Source organism: Calonectris borealis, chromosome 17, assembly GCF_964195595.1.
Source record: "Calonectris borealis chromosome 17, bCalBor7.hap1.2, whole genome shotgun sequence".
Lineage (NCBI taxonomy): Eukaryota > Metazoa > Chordata > Aves > Procellariiformes > Procellariidae > Calonectris > Calonectris borealis.
In genome coordinates this window covers 9877620-9894573 of record NC_134328.1, presented here as the reverse complement: position 1 = coordinate 9894573, position 16954 = coordinate 9877620, and the positions used below count along the sequence as shown (strand labels likewise).

The following is a 16954-nucleotide window of genomic DNA, read 5'->3' as shown; positions in this document are numbered from 1 at the left end:
GTTCTGTTCATTTATACATTTATACCTCTGGTTTCTATATTTTTTTTTTCTCTTTTAAACCTATCCTCCTCCACCTATTGTGAAAGGCAAACGAAACAACAAACAGTATAATATTTTAAAGGGCTTTCTTTATGTCAGGGTTTGTTCTCCTGTCTAGCTCAACTCTCTTCCAACTACTTCAATAAGTTTGGGTTGGTTTTTTTTTTTCTCTGAGCTTGCAAGGTAGGATACATTGCCCCTGTGTGATCTCAGATGATGGGGGAGTTTGGGGTGTGGATGGAAGCTCTGTATGAAGGTAAATATAACTTTCCACATTTCTTGTCGTACATAAATGTCTGTCTCCAGGAAAGCATTGAGGCCACAGCTGTCCAACACAGTGCCTGGGAACACGTCTCCAAGGCTCTGATGGGGCCTGACTTTTTTATGCCTCTGCCTGATTTTTTTCCTTTCTCTCTCATGATTGGCATTTGTCTTTTCTGGGCCTTGTTTGCTTGCGCTGCACTTGTAGGGAGCCTGAAGCACTGCAGTATTTTCATTTCAGTCAGGTTAAGGGTGATGAAGATTACACATGCATACTGATTTATGCCTTAAAGGCTGGAAATAGTGTCAAGTGTGATCTCAGCAGAGCGCTGCTCGATGACTCAAGTGCTCGGTATACGGTGTTATACTCTCAGACATCAATCCTCATCCAGTAAAATGAAAACTCTCTGTCCAGAACATCGTTCAATAAAGTCCTGATATGTAAGTGTTATTAGTTATTAATAAGATAATAATGATGTTTTCAATGTTCATGCCAAAGCCAGAATCGAGTCTTTATCAGGCTAAGTACTGTTGAAACACAAAGCAGTGAGCAGTGCCAGCCTCAAAGAGCTTTCACTGTAAATGTGCACTTGATAACCGGTATCTCTGCAAGCCACGTTATGCACATACTCGTGTGCTTCTGAGAACATTTCACTACGAAAGTCTTACACAAAGAGGCGATATAACTGTAAGCCTAATGTTTTTTAAAGAAGGTCCTTACATTATTATATTTGGAAGCGCCATATGTCAGGAGTTCTTGTAAATAGCAGTGGATCTAAAGGTGGCTGTTATCCCAAAGACATGAGGCATTTTTTTAAATATTTCAAGCTCTGCATTATGTTGAGGTCAGTGCCTATTGACTTTTTTTCTTCTTCTAACCATTTGCAAAAAAAAGCAAAACAAAACACAAGAGTAAGCGATTTGACAGCTAATGTTCCCATAAGATATAAAAGGCCAAGGACTTGAACCACAGGCACCTGTTTTGCAAGCTACTGGTTCTTCTTGTGCCGGTGCCTTTCTCTCTCTGGTTTTAACCACACATAGCTGCCTGCACCTGAAAAACTCTTCCCAGCACAGACATTATCAAAATTTGTATGTCCCTATGAAAAGTATTAATTTGGCCCTACCTCCTCTTCCCCTAATGAAAAAAGCCTGAAAATTCCCAGCCGAGCTGTATTTGCAGCATGCTAGGAAATACCAGAGATGGGAAGAACAACGCAAGAGCAGCCCAAGACTGAACACTGTCCTTCCAATTGCCTTCAGCCCTTGCCAGCGTAGGGAACTAAGCAGTTTGGTTCGCTACTGAGCAAGCGCTTTTTGCAAGACAGCTGGAAGGAATGATGGAAGGGGTGGAGGAAATGCCTCTTTCAGATGCCAGTTGCAGCAGTACAGTTAGCTCTGAATCTTTTCCTGCAAGTTAATTTAACACATCTCATTAATAGTGTCCAATTGAATAATGTAGTAAATGTTTCTAAAAGAGCTGGTAACGCACCAGACACGGAACCATTCATATCTGACTCAGTACTGCAACCTCAGACCATCCCTGTATCAATTAAATATTGTTAACCTGACACCCAGTCTGAGAGAGCAAGCACATCACTGAGTTCGGCTGCAGTGCTCTTTCCCTGCTCTATTTGTTCTGGCAGTCAAAAGGGGGCACACAGCCTGCCTAACTGTCATTACAGGTCCTTGGATAAGCGAAAATTCACTTTTAACAAAACACAATGCCTGTTCTTTTCTAATCAAGTCAAGCGGGCTTGTATTCTAAAAGGCATTAAACCGAGGGAGAAATAGATAAAAATAAGTTATGCTGTACTCCAAAGTACACCTGTGACTGCAACTATAATTGGTAGGTAGACAGACAGGCAGACACTCTGTCAACTTTGGAAATGGGTCATAGTGTTCTGGAAAAAACAGCAAAATGACTTAAAAGTCAGCCTTCAGTCCTACAGCTCTATCTATACTGTAGAAAAATAGATTCAAGTTGATTACTCTTACTCTAAGATTTAATTTCTTTTGGATATATTCCCAAAACAGTCTTATCAGCACTAACTGTATTCCTATTTCTGTGCTATGGTTTACAGGTACTGGCTGTGTAGCCATGCTAACGTAAACCCATCTGTATTTCCAGAATCAATGTAAATTCCTTAGTTTTTATTATTTTGGGAGAGAGAGGGGATTCTGAATAAATTTTGAAACTCCTAGTAGTGTTCCACATTCAATACACATTGCATGGAGTTTATTTGGTTTCCTTCTTCGTTAGTATTTTAATATGTTAACCAAATTTTTAATCTAAAATTGGATTAAAATATACCTGAGTTCTTGAAGCGACATAAATTTGATCCTTGCAACCAGCACTATGATGTGCTATCGAACACAGTTAGCAGGTTTCAAAGGCCGGAACTAGGATCATCACCTTTTGTGTCTTATCTTGCCCCCCTAACAATCCCATGTCTGTGCTATATTGTTTTGGCAAAATGGGTCAACGGAAATGTCAAGCAGACACCACTTTCCCAGGAAAATAAAACTTCAACTGTAATATGAACTGGCATTTGAAATTCTGGGTATGTTTAGTGCATACACAAACTATGCTGCATTTATTAATGAATACACAGTTACATCTACACAGCTATAAAACCATTCAGCAACAAAATCAAACTCGCAAGGAGAAAGCAGAATTAAGTTTGTTTTCCCATTCGTGTTTATCCACATCATACAATCTTCAGTTACCCATGTTAGTCCATTCTGTTCCCTCTGCAGTCGCTTTCCCCCTGTACTGCCAGGGAAGTGTTTTCCTCCCCACTACAGTGCACTCCCCAGAGCACAGAAGAAGTATCAGTGCCTAACACAAGTCTGAAGGTAGCAGGAGCCTAAATTGGATGCAAAGCGCGCGTAGATGGAATGTGTGTCAGAGACTTCAGCTGCCAAACACTAAGTCTTTACTGATCATGTGCAAATGGAGCTTTTTGTGTCTTACAGCTTGGTGAAATTCAAGTAGCAAAAGGCATCTACCCAAAGTAAAGGCCATCTGACTTCCAAATTTCCATTTTCTACTCACTGTATGTATAATGCTGCAGGTCTTTCCTGAATAGCTGCATTTTTAATATAGGGCAAAGCAACATAACTTTCAGTGAGTTGGCACTCCAAATCGGCACAGCCAGTTTGTTGCTGCAAAGCACTAAACGCACTTGGCACAAAACATCTCAATCCCCCTTAAAAAGGGGTGTCATCTTATAGGAAAGAGTTTTCTCCAACCCTGGAGGAACACTGTCTGTTTGTAATGCCCACTGAGGTCTACATCCAGAAACCCACTCAAACGAGAGGCTTTCCAGTACCTTCAGTGGGTATCAGATTCTTACTTAGCACTATAAATGAAATGATCTTCAGGATTTGGGGTGAGCATGACTGAAGAAAAGGTTCAGGGTTTGTGGAGGACAAATGGCCTGTAAGAAGAGAAGTCTTGAAAAGGAAGATTGATAAAAAGAGCTGGAATATCAGAGTGGTTTTCTGACAATTACGCCCGCGCCACCAGTTTGGTTCTCAGCAGTTATTAGTGTCGTGCTAGCAACAGATGTTGCGCATGACCAGTAACGACCCCGAAGAGAAGGCCAAAACTTAAGGCTCGTTTTCACCACTTCTACTACCCCAGGATTCAATGCCGCCATCAGCCCTAACTCGTGGCCAAACCCTGCAAGCACTGCTAGACGAATTAAAGCTCTAATTTAAGATAAAGGCTCCTGGGGGCAGGCGGGTTGAAACACGCGTGAGGCCTCAGCCCCGCTACCCCTCTCACGGCCGCAGCAAAGGCGCGCGTGGGGCAGGCCGCCCTCACGGAACGCACAGGCCTCGCGTGGCGGCCACAGGGTTTAACAACGGCGCTTTGGTTTGTCAGGGATGTTCCGTGGCGGAGCCCGGGCAGAAATGAGAGGCAGCTTCGGGGGGGGAAGGAGGGGGGGCGGGCAGCGGCGGGAGCCCTCAGCCCGGCGGCAGGTGAGGGCAGCCGCAGCCTCGCCGCTGCCACTGCCACTGAGCATGCTCGGCTCCTCCACATCCGCCCCCGCTCGGCGGCCGAGAGGCGCGGGGGGAGAGGCTCCCCGTCGGTAATAAGCCCCTTGCAGGTGGCGGAGGCGGCGTGCGGGGCTCGCTGCCGCCATGAACCCCGGCGGCGGCGCGGGGGCGGCGCCGGCCTTCCCCGGCCCCGTGCAGTGTAAGTGCCGCTGCGCGCCAGCGGGCTATGCGCGCTCCGGGGCCCGCGCGGCGGAAGCCGAGTTGAGCCGGGGCCTGGGCCGGCCCCGAAACCTGAGTAGCGCAAGAAACAGGCGGGAGCGGAGCCCGGGAACCTGGCTGGGGGGGGAACCCGGGAATCTGGGTGAGCGCGGCGGCCCGCACAGGTCGTGAGGGGCTGCGGGCCGGCGGGAGCGCCGGGCCGGGCGGGCCCGGGCGGTGGGCCCGGGCGAGCTCTGTAGAGCGAGGCCGCGGCCGCTGGGCGAGTGCCCTCCGCGCGGCGCGACGGCGGGGACCCCCCGTGGGACCCTGAGGCCTTCGGGGAAACGTGCCCGGGGCACGGGCGGCCCGTTCTCCCCGGCAGCCCCGTGCCGGCCCCGCCCCGGGGGTCCCGCGGTGCCCTAACGGACCCCCGCGGCTCTGGGCAGGCCAGAGGAGCTCTGGGGAGCCCCCGCGGCCGGGGCGTGTGGTCGGCGGGATGTCTGTGTGTCGGTTCGAGCGGTTGCAGCCATTTCCCTTTTCTCAGGACGAGCTCCTGACCCTGCTCCTGTTTCCACAGTTCCCGGCGGCACCACTGTGCTGGTGGAGCTCACCCCCGACATCCACATCTGTGGCATCTGCAAGCAGCAGTTCAATAACCTCGATGCCTTCGTTGGGCACAAGCAAAGCGGTTGCCAGCTCACTAGCGCAACGGCCGGGGCCACCAGTACGGTCCAGTTTGTGTCAGAAGAAACGGTGCCATCGACACAGGCACAAACCAAAACCAGGACCATCGCTTCGGAGACCCAAACCATCACAGGTATTCTGGTGTTACATACCAGGAGCTTGAAAGCACTCGACTCGTGCAAAGTGGCAATGTTACGTAGCCCTCTGCTTGTGTGCCCCTGTCACAGTAAGCTAAAATAACAGTTTTCACATGAGTCATCACATACCTGCAAGCAAAGGAAGAAAAGAAAAAAGTGGTGTGCTGCCTTCTTGGTTTTGGTATGAAAGCAGTCACTTAACTTGCATCTTAGTTAGCAAATTCACTTAGAGAATTGCTTAAGTCTAATGTGTTGTATAACTAACTTGTGCAAACTAATTAGAAATGTCAATACTTATGAAAAATAATCAAATTACTATGCATTTTATTTTTTAAGAGTGCTTTTGATGAAAAACAGACACAGAATTGCTGTCAGGCACCAATCCAGGCCTTTTTATGTGAGAACACTGCATTCCCTAACATTGCTCCCACAACTAATTGGTAGGAAAAATATTACTCAAAATTTCTGCCTATGCGAAGGCTCAAGTGAGGTCCTGATCCTGCAGACATTTAAATAATATTAGAATTTTATTCCGTGTGTGAAGGTTTGACCTGCTATATATAGTTTTATTTTATTTTATTTTGGTCTGGGACCTTACTAAAATCCAAATTATTTGACTTTAATTTGGATAGACAGATTAGGGCAGAGAATCTGGAAGAGCAGTGAAGCAAACTGAATTCAGGGCTCACTTCCAGGAATTTTTGCATTATAATCCCTCAACTTGGTGTGGGTTTTGGATGAGTCATTTTTCTGCTTCGTATTTACTCATCTTTAAAATGAGGGCAGTTCTATCCTTTTGCCCTTTTGGGGTATAGCGTTGTTTAATTGATTTAAAAGCTGCTACTTTGGCTGAGATAGTTTCAACTGTTGTTCTTGTGAGTAATAGCTAAAAACAGTATAGTTTTTATAGAGGCTGAACTTTTTTAACAACTTAAAAAAAAAAAAAAAGATGCCTTTTTGACAACATTTGCCATACAAATAATTGGGGATTTTTCTCCTTTGGGCTGTGGCACAGCCAGTGTCGAAAAACAAACATACTTTTATTAATGTAAGACCTGGACAGGCATCAGAAGAAACTGAACTTCTGAAGAAACTGAACGGTGCAGTCATATAGGATTCAGAGGGAGACAAGTGGGCCTACGTAGGGTTGTATTAAATTTACTGTGGCTCATCAGGTCTTTACAGAATTTTCACTGACAGCAGGATAGCAAGGGAGAGAAAAGCCTTTCTCCTTCCCCCCTCCCCCAGGTGAATAGGAAGCCAGGAACAGGAATGTTGCTGGAAAAAACAGAATAGAGAAGTAATTAATAAACTAGAAAATAATTAGATTTTTCTGATTGGAGAAGTTAATGTTCTCAAATTGAGCTCTTTTATGTGTTTAGTTTCTGCACCAGAGTTTGTTTTTGAGCATGGCTATCAAACGTACCTGCCCAGTGAGAACAGTGAGCCTCCAACTGCTGCTATCGTCTCTACACCACCAAAAGCACGTTCAAGAAAATCCACTTCTTCGCTTACACAGAAGAAACTAAACTGCTGCTATCCAGGTAAGATGTGGACTAGACCTTTTTCCTTTTCATTTTAAAATTGATAGGTTTCATATAGTGATATGCACGGTAGCTCTGTCTGTCTTAAGGAGTTAAGACGTGCCAAACCTGGCAGGCAACTTACTAAGGATGTGATGTACTACCATTGATACCAGTAGTAGTTTTGCCATTGATTTCACGTGTCCTTAGACTTTGGTGCTATACCGTGGTATACTCTGGCAATGCTGCAGTGGGTTTGCGTATAGACACTGGCCTCTGCCCACACCCATAGCAATGTAAGAGCAGAGTCTTGTTACATTTTTGCTAACTGCCATTGTATGTGAGAAATACTACAGGTGCATTTTGCATTATGTGTTTTGTCTTTGGTCGGTTAGCATTTTTATGAGGGTGGATTGAACCAAAGTATTTGGAGACCTTAAGGAGTAAAAACCGTGAAATACGCAGAACACATGTGCAGAGACAGCCATGTAGATGAGTAGTCATATTAATGGTAGCAGGAGTTACAGCCTCTTTTTGCAAGCTTGCCTTCTTTTGAAAGGCACATTTCAAATGCTTAGCATTCATTTCTGTGCTCTAAAACTGTAGCATTTTCCACTTGGACAGAATTCCTGAATGGTGAGCTGTTACCTGAGTTCCCAGTTGCACTAGCTTGAAGTCATACATGGAACTAATTAGTTCCCTCAGCATCCCCTGTGTACTCTAAAGAGCATCTCAAATCCTAGGCAGAGATTCCAGAGAACTTGTTTAAAGGTTCACAGAAAACGATAAAGTAAAGAGTGAATTGCCTCCTAGGGGAAGCATTAGAAAACTAAGGTTCATAGGTAAGCCGGTCACTATTTTAAGTAGACTTGAGTAAACAAGATAGGGAATTCATTTTCTGTTAATATTGAATTTTAAAGAAAATGTTCTTGAAAAGAAACGTAATGCCCAGAATATGGTAGTATATTTTTATTATTTTGTTAGATTTTCCTTGAATTTAATGATCTTAATCTTACTGTTTTCAGGTTGCCAGTTCAAGACTTCCTATGGTATGAAGGATATGGAACGTCATCTACGAACACACACAGGTTTATATAGTTGCTATATTTTATTTTTGGTTGGTTTTCTCCTTTTGGCTTATTTTCCTACAAAATATCTATAGTTAAATTAGATAGAATGTACATGTATGTCTGTATATTCTAGTATAGTAGCTCTCTGTGCCTGGGGAATTGCCCTTTTTGGGTAAGCCATGTCCCACTATGGGCAGTACCACTCACAGCTATGAAACATGAACACTGTACATCGATTTAAGGCACAGTTAAATTTCTGAGGTGTAGAGCATGTGTTTATCAGGGTGCAGTGTGGTGGTGGTGCATAAACCTCGTTTGTTACTCATATGGAACGATGATTCCAACATTTCGCCTCCTTTCCCCCTAAACCACAATTTCAGAGTTGTAAAGGGAGAAAGTTGCAAAGGGTCTTCTAAATTTGTTGCACTTGTGCATGCGGCCTTCTAAAGCATAGAAGAGTTCTTAGCTGATAGGACGGCTGCTGAAATCCAATGTCCAGCTTTTGAAAACTAGCCCCGTTTCTATTAAGTGTTTAGTGTGTGCTTTTCTTTTTCATTGCAACAACATCCTTACGGTGCAAAAATTCTTGATGCTCTTCTGTTTGTTTCAGGAGACAAGCCCCATAAATGTGAAGTTTGTAACAAATGTTTTAGTCGTAAAGATAAGCTGAAGATGCATATGCGTTCTCATACTGGAGTGAAGCCTTACAAATGTAAACACTGTGACTATGCAGCTGCTGACAGCAGCAGTCTCAACAAGCACCAGCGCATTCACTCCAACGAGCGTCCTTTTAAATGCCAGATCTGTCCTTATGCAAGCCGCAACTCTAGCCAGCTAACTGTACATCTCAGATCCCACACAGGTAAGTTTATACTAAAATTCACATCTGTAAAGGTTCGAAGGTCATAGGGAAGATTTTAAAAGGTATACAGGTGTCAAGATGCCAGAAAGGGCCTATTAGAATTCTCAAAAAAGCAGCTAGGCATCCAGCTTCTGTGAATTTCTTGGGCGTAGAATCCAGTAGGGCAATACAGCTTTACTAAAAATACCTGGAAGCAATCAGAAGACAGATCTGACTCGTGGTAGATTTTCTTCTATATTGATTTTGAAACTGCCTATTAGATGTTCTTAAATCAGTAGAACTGAAGGATCTAATTTATTGATTGATTGATTAAGAGTATGTAGGTTCCTATCTGTGTCTCTCAAATCTGGTCCACTAAATTAGGAACACTGAAATTACTTTATAATTGAACTAGTTATATCAATGCAAACCTCAGCTGCATAATTTAATTTTTCTTGCATCAGTAAATCAGCAAGTAATTAGCAATTTAAGTTACTTTTTTATTTTTGACCTTTCTTTGTGGTACCTTCCATGTGCAGACTGATGGACATCAACAGTGTAGTATGAGCAGCCAGAACTATATTCTCCACATCATTTTTGCTCTCTATATAGAAAGCTGTAGCCTCCAGGCTTATAAACATTGTATCATTTTATATTTGCATTATTTGCCTAAGTTTCATTTTAATCAGATTTCTCTTTTATAGATTGTTCCTAGAAGAGATTTGCTGTGAAGATACTGCTGTACAGTTGTCTTTGTACAGTTGTCTTTGTATGTTGTTTTTCATCTAATCCAGGGTACTGGATTAGTTTCTGTGTTGTCTTTTATACATTTGATTAGTTCTGTGAATTTTAGCTGCAAGGTGGTTATGGTTCAGTGATTACTAGATTAGCTTTGAACCTATCCTACATCTGATTCTGAATTCGAGTACTAAACAACATTAGTTCAGATGTGTGCAAGATGGGATTTATTTTGAGTAGATAAAAGAAATAAATCCCTTGTGCATTGTGAAGGAGGGGAGGGTTAAACCAATCTGTCTCTAGCAGAAAAGAATCTTTTATACTTCACAAATCTGCTGTGATGGAACAGGCAGGACTGTCAGGCAGTTGTTTTACAGGTTTCCCTCTTTCTATTGCTATATAAGAAGATGTGATGGTCAGTCAAAATAGTATGGGTTGTTATGAGAAATTATCTGTTAGTAAACACACTAGTCAGAGAATATGGTATTGCATTTTCCCCATATCATATAAGAGCGTGCATACTTGTGCATTTGTGTACATGGGCAGGTATGCTGTGAATTTGGCTGTGGGAGAACCTATGAATGATCATGGTTCTCTTGTATTTCCAGTCGAGTTAGATTTTTGTGGCATTAAATATTGCAATAGTTGGGAAGGGTTTTTAGGCTACCTTCTTTCTTTTTGGCAGATCAGTCTGTTGTATCTTAAGCAATTGAATTATGCTAAAATTCAAGTCTGTAGTTTTGTTGTCTCTTCCATTTCTTCAAAGTAAATCCTCTTTTGTAAAAGGACGACTTTTGGTTCGCTGAAAAGAGGCACAAGAATTTTGAAAGTAATAATTTCATCTTTGTTAGGTTACAAAGCTGTTATGCACACAGCCAATTTTAGGGGAAAAGTAAGACTGGTATGTAGAATATATTGCTTACTGGAATTAAATCAGTCATTCTCTAGAAGGTGAGTGTAATCAGCATGAGATCATCTACATAGCATTACTTGTTGAACTAGTCATCTAAAAATCAGTTTCCTGTTAATTTGAGTAAAACTTCTCTTACAATTAATAATTCCAGGATCAGACACTCTTTTTTTAAGCTATATTCTGTCAGTGTCGATTATGTATGGACAGAAATGTAAAGAAATACAAGTAATGGACCACTCTTTAAATAAACATACTTTGCTATATTCAGTAAAATTACAGGGTAGCGCAATATATGAAAAAGAATTAATATGTGAAAATTTACTCATTGAAATATGTACTGTGCCTTCATCAGCAAAGTAGATAAAAATTCAGTAGCTGAGTGTGCAGCTGAGACTGTAAAATAAACTAGGTGAACAAACAGTGCATCTTCATTAATAAAATCTGTTTAATATAGATAATACACCATGTATCTCAATTATTAAACAGATACATGGATTAGCACAGTAGGCCACAACTTGATTTGAAAAATATGCAACTAAACCTATGACATATGTAGCTGGATAAGCAAATTATGCAAAATTATACAGCTATCACAAACTCTATAAAATATTAACTTATAAAATAAATCAGCCATTTGCAGTTTGATTATTAAAGAAGATAAATGCTTGCTGAACTAAGTACACTCTCTTTTTCCTTCCCCACCAAGGGTGTCTTAGAACCTAATAACACAATTCTTTCACTTTTTCAAAATAATGCCTACCTAAAGACTTCATGCTTAGGTACTTTAGAGAACTACATATTTAGATTAAAGAAAAAAAGTGAACAGTTATTTAGTTGGGTTGCTAGGTTTGCTTTGGATTTTTTTTAATAACTTCAGAACTCGTCTTCACCCTGGAATTGATTATGTACTAAACAGAGCTACAGCTTAATTTGGTCATGCATGTTGTGACACAAGCCTGCAAATAAAGAAAATGCAAAATAGTGGTTTAGATCCAGGCAATTCAGATGGTCATTCGTGTAGGTAGCCTGACATAAATAGGCTTACAGAGATCTTGCAGATTAGTGTGTGCATTTTCCATGCTTTATCCGTTAAGAATTTGACCTAACTTTCAACTACATTGTTAGGTTTCTGGATCAGCATTGCTCTACAATAAAAAAAAAAAAGGCACTTATGAATATTTTATGTACCTGTTTGCATGAATGCAAACTGATATTGCATGAATACAAACTGATATTAGATTTTCTTGAAGTGATCTGTGGAACATTATTAGGTATGCTACATGGGGCAAATATCTCTTTCTTGGTTGCTGTAATGCCAGAAAAACAAAAGCTTAATGTTACTTCTGTGTGTAAGCACATTTCCCCAGAGTTGCAGACTTGCATGCATGTTTCATTAGTCTCACATTTGTCTTTTCCAGTTGCATTTATGTAGCTGTGATCCCTCTTTTTTTTCTTTTTTTTTCCGCCCTGTAACTGTAGTAATGCTATGGTTGTGCAGTCACCTGACACTGACCTAGGACTTTTGTCCCTACATCTCCCTGTGTTCTGGACAAGAGTTTCCACTACCTTCCTGTGCCAGCAATGGTATTTGTGCTGCACCCCATGAACCAGGCCAAAAAAGTAATCAGTTTTTCTTGTCAGCTAATCTAACTCAACTCTATGGTTGAGCAGTAAGGCTGGTGCCCATTAAGCAGCTGTTTCTGCAGTAGCCCGCCATTTACCTAGGCTTACGGTTAACCTACAATCCTCCCTGTAAACCTTGTAGTGTAAACCCAAGATATGGATGTGTTTATGTTTTTTTCTTAGACTTCAAAAATATAGCAGCTGTTAAAGTTACAATGTTTATTTTTGTTAATTTTAAACACTAGTTGAGATACACTGTTGCTAAAGAGGGACAAATGAGAAACTTCGGTCGCTTCCCTTGAGCTGAATAGCTTTATACACAAAATGAACTAAAAAATGGAGAATATCTAAGATGCAGAAATGAAAAAGCAACAGATGTGGGCAGGCGTGCTCGTGGAGAGTTTGCACACAAATACGTCAGACCAGGTGATAAATACTGTGCCATTAAAGTTCTCTACATCTTGAAAATATGTTGGGAGTTTACAGGTATTTAGAACAAGTCAGCTGTACATAATTCATTATAGCATTGGTGTCTCCAGTAGATCTTGGTGTCTCATCTGTAATTTGAACTGTGTTTTTTGTTGACAGGAGATGCTCCTTTCCAATGTCAGATGTGTCCTGCTAAATTTAAAATCAACTCAGACTTGAAGAGGCACATGCGTGTGCATTCTGGTGAGAAACCTTACAAATGTGAGTTCTGTGAGGTCCGCTGTGCCATGAAAGGAAACTTGAAATCACACATTCGTATCAAGCACAGCATGGAAAATACTCTCAAGTGTCCAGAGTGTGAATTTCAGTGTGGAAACAAAACAAGCCTTCGGCACCACATAAGAACTCATCAGCCCGAACAACCAGTGAAGTGCTCAGAGTGCAACTACTCTTGCTCCAACAAGGCAGCTCTGAAAGTGCACGAGCGAATTCACTGCAAAGATCGTCCTTTCAAATGTGAATTCTGCAGCTTTGATACCAAGCAGCGGAGCAACCTGACAACTCATGTGAGGAAAGCTCATGGTGACAAAGTCAAGACCAAGAAGCAAACGGTGGAGAAGAAGGAAGGAGATAGGCCAAAGCAGGGTGGCTCCAGGCAAGTTGCCAAATTGGATGCCAAGAAAGCATTTAAGTGTGACCTGTGTGACGCTTCCTTTGTCCGAGAAGATTCTCTTAGGAGTCATAAGAAGCAGCACAGTATGTATAATGGCTCTAAAAATAACGAACTGGCTGTTCTACAGCTCCAGATGGATCCCAGTCGGCAGGCCAGTGCCCCAATTACTGTCAGTCACCTCCAGGTCCCACTTCAGGCTGCTCAGGTTTCTCCATACAATGAGGGAAGGGTCAAGATCATCGTGGGTCACCAGGTCCCTCAGACTAACAGTATTGTTCAGGCTGCATCAGTGAACGTCGTGCCTCCTACGTTAGTTAGCCAGAATCAGGAAGACCTCTCAGCCAACAGCCGCTTGCAGCTGCTGGGCCAAGTCAGTTTGTTGGCACCACCTCCACCTCCCATATCTCAAAGCGAAGCAGGACCTGTGGCACAACCAGCAGTTCTTCTCACAACCCATGACCAAAGCGATGGAAGCGCTTTACATCAAACTCTGATTCCTGCTGCTCCTGTCAGCAGTCATGAGGCTTCAGCAAACCAAGCTTTCATCACCAGCTCTGGAATCAGCTGCTCTGACTTAGAAGGCCTTAATGCTTTGATACAAGAAGGAGCAACAGAAGTGACTGTGGTTAGTGATGGAGGTCAGAGTATAACAGTGTCCACTTCAGCTCCCCCTCCTCCTATATTTTCTTCATCCTCTCACACAGAAGCCCCTAAGCAGACCTATTCTATCATTCAAAGTGGAGCCCATACAGCTTTGCTGTGTCCAGCAGACTCCATTCCAGATTAGTCGCAAAGTGCTATTACTAAACAAATTTCAATCTCGGAGGCAGTGCTGAATTCAGCAGAAATGCATAAGACATAAGTAAATGCAGGATTTGTCCTACAAAGCCAAATACCTTCTATTTACACATTTTACTTGTCTGTACTTGGAAACATACATCTTGTATGTGAAAAAGAGGATGTGTATATTTATGTGCCTCTATTGAAATCAGAGGCTGTGTTCTTTGTAAAATCTGAGCATCGAAGCAACTGTTGACAATTTCACCAAGCCGTAAGCTTCCCAGAGTATGATTCTTGTATTGTGCTGGCTAAAATAAGAGAGCCTCACCTTATGATGAATTACCTTCACAGCAGACTCGTTCTTTCATGCACACACAAAAAGGTAATAGTTCAAGCCATTCTGAAGTATATTTTTAAGTGAAATCTCTTTCAGTTACATGCTATGTATGCATTAACTGCACCTGGCTTATTGTTGATCTGTAAGAAATGTCTACTACTGGGTCTAATGCAGCCTTAGTAAAGTTTAAGGGGGCTGTTCCTTAATATCTGTAGAAGTTGCTAGCACCTGGCACTTAATCTGGAAATGGTTATGCAGAAGACCAGGTGATCATTTTTAGAAAACAAAATAATTTTGTCTGTCCGTCAGTAATAACTAACTTTGTTAGCAAGAACACTATTACAAATTATATATATGGCACAGTGATCTCTGTCAGAGACACCTGTGTTTTAAAGAACAAAACAACTGCAAATATATTTTTTACAGACACTACTTAAATTTTGGTTTTATTTTGATGCTGCCTGTTTGTAGTTGCATGGGTGGTAAAAGTACATTACATTTTAGCTCTGTTCTTTTCAAGTTAAAGGGAAAAAGGAAAAGATTGAATTAATTCCATTTTAAATAAAAAAATAGTAGATTCTAATCCAAGGTCTGAAACTCCAGCATAAATTCAGATTGGATCACAATGAGATAGTAATTTAACATTATATGATGCACATTTCTAAAATGAATGAATTCTAGGCTGTATTTTGAACTATGCAATATTATATCTGGTAAGCATTCTCGTAGTGGTAGCTAATAATACCTTCACTACCAAACTATCTCGTTAAAGAACAGACTCTCAACTTGGGAAGATAGACAGCTCTGTAGGTGCCTGGATCTACAAAAATCAGAGATCATTTCACAGCCAGGCAGCATCCCAAGGACAAATGTTAACATACATGAAGACTGAAAAGAGACTTACCAAAACCAGCTCTGAGATTCCCTTTTGGGGAATCAAAGTCAAGTTAAATTTCACAGTATTTGCTAGTGGGAAACATTGAATGATTGCTTTATGTGCTAGAAACATGCTTGGAAAACTTACAAAGATTATATAATTAGTGCCACTCTCTGAATAGGCCTCGTGTTTGAGATTTTTAGCTTGTACAGCCTTTATTTTGTGTATGTGGGAGTGCTCCCCGCTCCTTCCCTCTGTGTGGTACGCACTCTACATACAGTGTAAGGCTTCATGCTTTACAGTGACGAGTAGGAAAATGCAATCATAACTCACAAGTACAGTCTTACAGGTTGTTCTTGAAAATGTGACCTTTGTTTTTTGTTGAAATAAGGGTTGTTTAAACTTGAATGCTCCAGTATCGCTGTCTTCATTATTTATGGGAAATAGTCTTTTTGGAGATCCATATCTCTTCTGCCTTCCTAATCCTTGATTCTAAATTAACGTTCTTTTAAAACAAAAACCCCTTCCAAATAATCTTGGCTTTAAAATCTGGGTTTTGATTTGAACTGTTTGACAGTGTGCCTGACATTTGTGGATATCAGAAAAGACCACACTCCAGTTAGAGGGAGAAACTTCGTAAATGCTTAATTAAAAAAGCATTATTAAAGACTTGTTTTCTAGCCCGATGCTGCATTGAAATATGAAGCAAGAGTTCTAAGTTCACTGACAGTTGTATTTCGGGGTTTATTATTTCCTACACTTCTTCTGCAACTTTTCTGGTGATACAGGTTTGTTAATTATCTTTTCCCTACTTATAGGTGATTTAAGGAGCTGACAAGACTCAGTTCCAAGTCACTGAGCGCGCCTATTTTTATATAAATTAGAAGTAGATGGGAGGTTTTTACTACATTAGATCGCTGTAGAACATTCATTGAGAACAATAAACTGAAAGCCTAGATACTTTGAATTTTAACGCTGGCATTGCTGTTTTGTGGCTCTCCAGTCATGTTTCATTGTTGTACCTATAGCACAGACCTGTTCATTACATTTCAGCTGTGTTGAAACTGCTTGTAAAGCACTTGGAAGATAAAAGGCATCACAGGTAAGTGCTTGATCTTATTATATGTGGTCCCCGATATTCAGGTTGTAAATGATCACTGGAGCAGCATAGATCAAACACTTTGTTATCTTTGAATTAAAATGCATGGCATAGCAGCAATTCTTGACTATTAAACCATCTCCAAGTGTGTGTGTACATATGTGCGTGATCTAAACCATCAGGCTGTGTACAGTGTTTCTGTGCGCTGGGCAGTTACTGTAAACACTAGTGAAAGATGGGAACACTTTCAGTCCTGTAACAGTAAATACACATTTTTCACCCAGCTTACAGTGGTTCTAGACCTCTGCAGCACTGGTGTCGCAGGGGAGGAGATGCTTCCCCAGGAGCGCGAGTGCCTAGCGGGGCAGAGCTGCCCAGGCTGTGGCGTGGGTGACAGGCAACTGAGCTGCAGGAGGGCAAGCCTGGGGAAGTTCAATGCAGTTGAAGTTCAAGTCTATTTGACCTGCAGAGGGAGGGGGGCTCCTTCAGGTCATCTCAGTGGTCCAGTTTACAGCACTGCTCTGCAAACAGTTACAGTAGCATAGCAAGGTAGATGGTAAACTACAACCAAGATCAAACCAGAGATGGGTCGGGTGGGAGATTTCTTCCACCTCCTTTTTTTGCCAAATTGTAATACTGAGCGACACAAATGGTGATAGCAAATTATACTCTCAGCTTTCAAAAGCTGTGCTGGGTCTTTGAATAGGGTTTGAATAGTCTATTG

At 41.7% G+C, this 16954-nt stretch overlaps 1 protein-coding gene across 1 annotated transcript; it reads left to right on the top strand.

Annotated features, from left to right (window-relative positions):
* Positions 1 to 4342: 4342 nt before the first annotated feature.
* Positions 4343 to 16104, top strand: ZFP64 (ZFP64 zinc finger protein). The gene is made up of 6 exons (XM_075166540.1): positions 4343 to 4507; positions 5084 to 5323; positions 6710 to 6871; positions 7876 to 7938; positions 8531 to 8782; positions 12624 to 16104. Exons 1-6 carry the CDS (start codon positions 4453 to 4455, stop codon positions 13922 to 13924), a joined length of 2073 nt encoding a protein of 690 aa, XP_075022641.1. The 5' UTR covers positions 4343 to 4452; the 3' UTR covers positions 13925 to 16104.
* Positions 16105 to 16954: the final 850 nt, after the last annotated feature.

Coding starts and splice junctions, on each gene's coding strand:
- ZFP64 (XM_075166540.1), top strand. CDS start 4,453: ATGAACCCCGGCGGCGGCGCGGGGGCGGCGCCGGCCTTCCCCGGCCCC. Junction 5,324..6,709: donor GGAGACCCAAACCATCACAG/GTATTCTGGTGT, acceptor TTATGTGTTTAG/TTTCTGCACCAGAGTTTGTT. Junction 7,939..8,530: donor TCATCTACGAACACACACAG/GTTTATATAGTT, acceptor TGTTTGTTTCAG/GAGACAAGCCCCATAAATGT.